This window comes from Salpingoeca rosetta (assembly GCF_000188695.1).
Source record: "Salpingoeca rosetta unplaced genomic scaffold supercont1.20, whole genome shotgun sequence".
In the NCBI taxonomy this organism is placed as follows: Eukaryota; class Choanoflagellata; order Craspedida; family Salpingoecidae; genus Salpingoeca; species Salpingoeca rosetta.
Genome location: NW_004754914.1, coordinates 358,316 through 364,307, shown reverse-complemented (window position 1 = coordinate 364,307; position 5,992 = coordinate 358,316). Strand labels below are relative to the sequence as shown.

At 54.3% G+C, this 5,992-nt stretch overlaps 2 protein-coding genes across 2 annotated transcripts in view; both read right to left on the bottom strand.

Annotated features, from left to right (window-relative positions):
• PTSG_07572 (MORN repeat-containing protein 4) overlaps positions 1 to 2,520 on the bottom strand; it is a gene marked incomplete at both ends in the record, with an annotated part of 3,391 nt that extends 871 nt beyond the window's left edge. Inside the window, 9 exons of the mRNA XM_004991311.1 lie at positions 242 to 338; positions 483 to 553; positions 728 to 909; positions 1,107 to 1,198; positions 1,394 to 1,458; positions 1,603 to 1,652; positions 1,790 to 1,907; positions 2,161 to 2,260; positions 2,440 to 2,520. Of these exons, the coding sequence (XP_004991368.1) occupies positions 242 to 338; positions 483 to 553; positions 728 to 909; positions 1,107 to 1,198; positions 1,394 to 1,458; positions 1,603 to 1,652; positions 1,790 to 1,907; positions 2,161 to 2,260; positions 2,440 to 2,520 (856 nt within the window). The remainder of the gene's footprint in view (positions 1 to 241; positions 339 to 482; positions 554 to 727; positions 910 to 1,106; positions 1,199 to 1,393; positions 1,459 to 1,602; positions 1,653 to 1,789; positions 1,908 to 2,160; positions 2,261 to 2,439) is intronic.
• Positions 2,521 to 2,895: 375 nt separating this feature from the next.
• The window catches only part of PTSG_07571 (uncharacterized protein), a gene marked incomplete at both ends in the record, with an annotated part of 4,518 nt that continues 1,421 nt past the window's right edge, over positions 2,896 to 5,992 (bottom strand). The window contains 9 exons of the mRNA XM_004991310.1: positions 2,896 to 2,975; positions 3,202 to 3,292; positions 3,431 to 3,538; positions 3,841 to 3,953; positions 4,214 to 4,334; positions 4,599 to 4,769; positions 4,965 to 5,059; positions 5,311 to 5,415; positions 5,604 to 5,658. Of these exons, the coding sequence (XP_004991367.1) occupies positions 2,896 to 2,975; positions 3,202 to 3,292; positions 3,431 to 3,538; positions 3,841 to 3,953; positions 4,214 to 4,334; positions 4,599 to 4,769; positions 4,965 to 5,059; positions 5,311 to 5,415; positions 5,604 to 5,658 (939 nt within the window). The remainder of the gene's footprint in view (positions 2,976 to 3,201; positions 3,293 to 3,430; positions 3,539 to 3,840; positions 3,954 to 4,213; positions 4,335 to 4,598; positions 4,770 to 4,964; positions 5,060 to 5,310; positions 5,416 to 5,603; positions 5,659 to 5,992) is intronic.

Below are 5,992 nucleotides of genomic sequence, written 5' to 3'. Positions count from 1 at the left end.
TCTCTCTGCCTCTCTCAGCGCTCTCACGCCGCGTGGTCGAGCGTGGAGGCAACACATGCAAGAGGAAGCCGAAGGAGGGCGGCGCGGCGCCACAGCGTCTCTCCCGCGCTCTATCGCGATATATCGACGTACATATCCGCACATATAGACGGAGATGCGCACACACACACACACACACACACACACACACACACACACACACACGCACACACACACACACACACGCACACACATCACGCACCATCAAGCAGGCCGCGGTCCCCGGGTATGGGCTCGTCAAAGCACCACGCAGCAACACGCGGGCACAGCACATCCATCCCCGTCTGTCGCATGTATCGCTGCAAACACAAGCGTCGAGTGATGAGCACCAACGTATGCGTGTGTGCGTGTGTGTGCGTGTGTAGGTGTGTGTGGGTGTGTGTAGGTGTGTTTAGATTTGTTCGCATATCCAGGGCACGCAACAGAGATGAGCGGTTGTTTACGTCGATGCATCGTGATTGGTCGCCGGAGACGCGCTGCAGCTCCGCCTCGGCATTCTCCAACATCGTGTTGCCTGGTGTTGATGACGAGGGCCACACACACACACACACACACACACACACACACACAGACACACACAGACACACAGACACACACAGACACACAGACACACACACACACACACAGACACACAGACACACGCACACACACACACACACACACACACACACACACCGACACAACGCACCTTTGAAGGAGCTGCTCGCGGTTGTACGTATCCTCAGGGGCAGGGTTATGCTTTGCCTGTCATCGTCCCTGCTCACCTCAAACGTGACATTCTTGCTTGTAGCCATCACGCTTGTTGTCTGGTGTTGTGGTGTTTGACAATGGTTCTGCTTTTGCTTGCTGTTGTTCGTGTTGTTGTTGTCGCTGTTTGACGAATGAGACACAGGCCAACACATCACACACATACATACACGCAATGCATCAGAGGAAAGCAGGCCTGCCCGCAAAGAGGCACACACACACACACACACACACACACACACACACACACACACACACACACACACACACACACACACACACACAAACATGCAACACCAGGCAGGAATGAAGGAAAGCACGCGTCAAGGGACAATGGAGGAAAGGTGAAGAGGGATGCGGTTCGTGGAGCAGGGGCCTTGATCTGATCACTTGTTAGCGCCCTGCGCCCTCGCTGTGATGGCAGATTGCTGTGTGCGTGTGTGTGTGTGTGTGTGTGTATGTGTGTGTGTGTGTCATGAAGTGAGCGTACGCGAGGATAACATGACGACAAACACATCCATACATAAGCACACGCACAAAGGCACACACACACACACACACACACACACATCCACCAAGCACACAGGAGACGTGCACGCGTGGGTACCTCGGCGAGGTTCACGGCCTCGCTGGCTTTTGTGCGAGTCAGAAGCTGCGAGCCCTTCCAGATGCCTGCGATGGAAATACACAGCCAGCAAGGAACAGGTGAGAGCGGGAAATACGAACACACACACACACACACACACACACACACACACACACACACACACACACACACACACACACACACACACACACACACACACAAAAGCTAACCTTCTTGGCGAGGCTGGCCATGTGTGCCATCAGGGAAGGTCAAGAGACCACTGTCACATTACATCCACATGCACAAGCACAACACGTGTATCGGGGTCAAACCAGATGTGAGTGAGCTATTATTGCGGTGATGGTCATGCTAGCAAACTGACACGTCGGAGGTATTCGCGTGTGCTTGTTCACGTACCTGCCATCAACCTGACCGGCCTGGAACTGGCCCTGGAACTTCATCCCGTCCGCACGCTGGTAGACGCCGTAGCCGTGGTACTTGCCGCCCTCAAAGTCACCCTCATACTTGCTGTTGTCTGCGTCGTGTTTGGCATGCATATAATATGTGTGTTGTGAGGTGACACGGGGGCGGGGGTGAACATGAGCAAGGGCGAATGTTCGAGATGAGTGACAAAGAGAGACACGCACAACAACGGAGCAGCAGAGAAGCAAATGATCTGCTTGTTTCACAAAAAAAGCATGAAAGACCCCCAACATTCCACAGCAACCACAGTACCAGGCACAGTACAGGCAAGAAACGACGTGAGTGCAACTCAATTCAACACACACCGGGGAATGTGAGGATGCCCTTTCCGTGGCAGAGACCGGCCTTGAAGTGGCCAACAAAGCGGGCACCGTCCGCAAAGGTGAGGATCCCAAACCCTTCACGCTGTTGACCAAACCATGGGTGTGTGTGAGCGGTGCTGGCGTCAGTGAAACGTGTGCCATTATACACTGCATGCCGATATGAGCGCAAACCAAGCATACAAAGCAAAAAAAAAAAAAAAGTAAGGGACAAAGGAAACCACGCATTCACCCACACATGAAAACACCCACACACACACACACCTGCCCCTCGGCGTTCCATTCGCCCTGGTACTTGTCGCCCTCGTTGTATTCGACGGCGTGGTAGCCCGCAGCGACAGACATGTTGTTGGATGGATATGGATGTGGATACGGACGGGGTGTGGCAAGTCGCTCTTGAGGAGGAAGGTGTTGTTTGGGTTTTGCTTCGTGTTGGCTGGCTGGCTCAGCGATTCGGAAAATTTATGGTCATCTTCCATAACATTCTCAACTTGTGTGTGTGTGTGCGTGTGTGTGTGTGTCTTTGTGTGTGTGTGTGTGTGTGTCTTTGTGTGTGTGTGTGTGTGTGTGTGTGTGTGTGTGTTTTGCTTCTCTCCCTCCTCTGTCTCTCTTCTGCTCCCCTCCTCTGTCTCTTCTCTGCCCCCCTCCTCTGCCCCTCTCCTCTGTCCCTCACATACGCACAAAACGCACTCAGGACAATGGCAGGCAATGGATGTGCTGCTACTGGTCCACCTGTACAGTCTGCTCAACCTTGCGCGTGTGCGGATTCAGCTCATGCTGGATCTGGTCAATGGTCTTGCCTGCACACGCACACAACCCCCCCCCCCAATGTATACACAAGCATACGCACACACATGTACACACACAACCACACACACGCACGCATATGAGCCATTGATATCGAAGAGCAGACGCGTTGATTTGGGGGTGACAACAGAGGACAGCACATATGCACACAGGTACGCAGATGCAAACTCATGACGCTCGCACACGTCAAGACGTCAACATACGCACGCACGCACGCACCTTTCGTCTCTGGCACGAACACGAGAACAAAGAGGCCGAACAAAGAGCAGAGGACAATAAAGGGAATGAAAACATTGTGGCCAATGGCTTTCTGCAAACAGAAAAAGACGAGAGTGTGTGTGATTGTGTGAAGTCAGTGTGTTGTGCGTGTGAGGGTGACGCACGTGAACCCGCTTTGCTGTGAACCTGCCTGCACACACATGTGCACACACACACATGCACGCGTTACCTGGAGTGGCGTGAAGGAAATGCCAACAACAAAGTTGAAGATCCAGTTGCACGCGACGCACAGCGACATGGCGGAGGTAGTGGCCTGCGCAGGAAACAGCTCAGCGGCCTGGTAAAAGGCACAACACAAGGGGGTGTGGCAAGTGAAGGCGAGAGGCGACGGATGAATCGACAGTTGTCTACTTGCGTGTCTGTGTCTACCTCTCACACACACATACACTCACCCACCCACACAAACACTCACTCGCACACTCACTCACTCACTCACTCACTCACGCCCTCTCACACACACACACACGCACACTCACTCACACACACACTCTCACACACACACACTCTCTCTCTCTCCCCCTCTCGATGCACGTGTGGCGCCAGCTGATTGCCGCAGCGATGCGTGTTGCGCCGACTAACCATGAGCCAGGGAATGCCACCGGGCCCTACAGCGAAGCAAACGATGACGAGGATGACAGAGAGGACGCTGATGTTCGACATGAAGCTCGCCTTGTCCTCCGTGTACACGGACACTGGTGCAGGTTTGCGCAGAAGTGAGACAGTGAAGAAGAAAAGATGGGCAATACAGTGAGTGGCGGTGTGCTGTGGTGGGGAGGAGCAAGTGGGTAACGAAGAGAGAGGGAGAGACGAATGAATGAAGGGCACCATGTGCACATATATATACATACACAAGTACACAACACACATACGCACATACACACACACTCTCTCTCACTCTTTCTCTCCACCCCATCCGCGTTGGTTGTGTGCGTGTGGCGCGTGTCTTGTTCACCTGTGAGGAGGGCGTAGGAGGCCGCCATACCGAAGAGACCAAACAGCAGCAGCGGCCGCCGCCCGAGCCGGTCAATCAGCACAACAGACACCACGGTCATCACCACATTCACAACGCCAGCCTGCAAGCAGCGCCAACACGTGGATGTGTCGTGAGGGAGCGTGGTGGTGTGAGAGTGGGTATATGAGATGGGGAGGGGGTTATTGTGAGATGAACACTTCAAATGGACAAGATCCCATCACATCCAACACACACCCTGTCACAAATCTATCCCCAATGACCACCTTCACCACACACAGACAGACAGACACACACAGACACACACAGACACACACAGACACACACACACACACACACACGCCACGCAAGAGCGGTGGGGACGTACGATGGCGGTTGCCACGTCGCCGTTGTTGACGTTCGCGTCCTTGAAGATGGAGCTCGAGTAGTAGAAGATTGCGTTGATGCCGGAGAGCTGCTGGCACGCCTGCAGCGTAATGCCAATCACAAGCGTCTTCCACAATGACCGTGTTCGTAGCAGCTCAAACACGCCCAGCACCTGCGCATGGTGGAGGCAATGGGTCGTTGCAGAGAAGCAGTTCGGTTGGAAACGTGGAGGTGGTGTTCGCAATGCAATCGCTCACTCTCTCTCTCTCTCTCACACACACACATGGGTGATGCAAGCACTGCAAGGTAGTGCCACGTGGTGTTGCACGTGGCTTCGCTTCTCCTCCCCCCTCATCACCGCATTCACCTCAATTGCCGCCTGTGCGTCCTGTTCTTGCTGCATCCGTTGCATCTCGCCTTCGACTGCGCTCTCATCACCACCGCGCAGCCGGCGCAGGTGTCCTGTGCAGTCATCGTGGTGGCAGGGTCATGCGTGAGCTGGGCCCTGAGTTGTTGCGCGCCAAGTACACATGGGCATGCGTTTGCAGGTACAAGGAAGCAAACACACGTATACGCACATTCGTCAACGAACGAACGAACAAACAAACAAAACAAACAAGCAAACAAGCAAGCAAACAAACAAGCAAACAAGCAAGCAAGCAACGCTTGCATAAGGTCGCAGTGCATTGTATGCGCGCGTGTTTCCAACACACGTCGGGCATCTGTCTCGCGCCCGCGGGAGAGGAAGAGCCATCTTGGCGACTCCGGCACAAGGAAGATGGTGGCGAGTTGCAGGCACGCGGGCAGCAGCGAGAACCCTGTGGGGTGCGAGGAAGCGGGTCGGTGAGTGAAACGGCGCATGCATGTATGCACGTGCGTGTGCGTGTACGGGTGTGAGTATGCCTGTGCGTGTGCATGTATGAGTGTGAGTATGCCTGTGAGTGTGTATGGTGCGTCAGATTGGCAATGCACGCGCTCGCGGATGTGGCAAAGGACACCGCCCCACCGAGAAGATAGCGCCACAAGCTCACTGTGCCCAGGGCGTCATGGATCCCCATGCTCTGCAGTTCGCATGTGTATGAATGTGGGTGTGTGTGAGTGTGAGAGTAAGTGTGTGTGTGTGTGTGTGTGTGTGTGTGTGTGTGTGTGTGTGTGTGTGTGTGTGTGTGTGTGTGTGTGTGACACTCACACATGTAGACAGGAAACCGTTGACGTGACGTGTGAGGCGTATCGATCCCTCTAAGGAGTGAGACTACGCTCGGTTGTTGGAACTCTGAATACCATTCCCCGCCACCCCGAGTACACGAGAGTTCTCACTCATTCAGGCGCTCTTGCGTCGTGTGCGTATTTGACATTCACATTCCACACAGAGCCACACGTGTGTGTGCGTGTGCG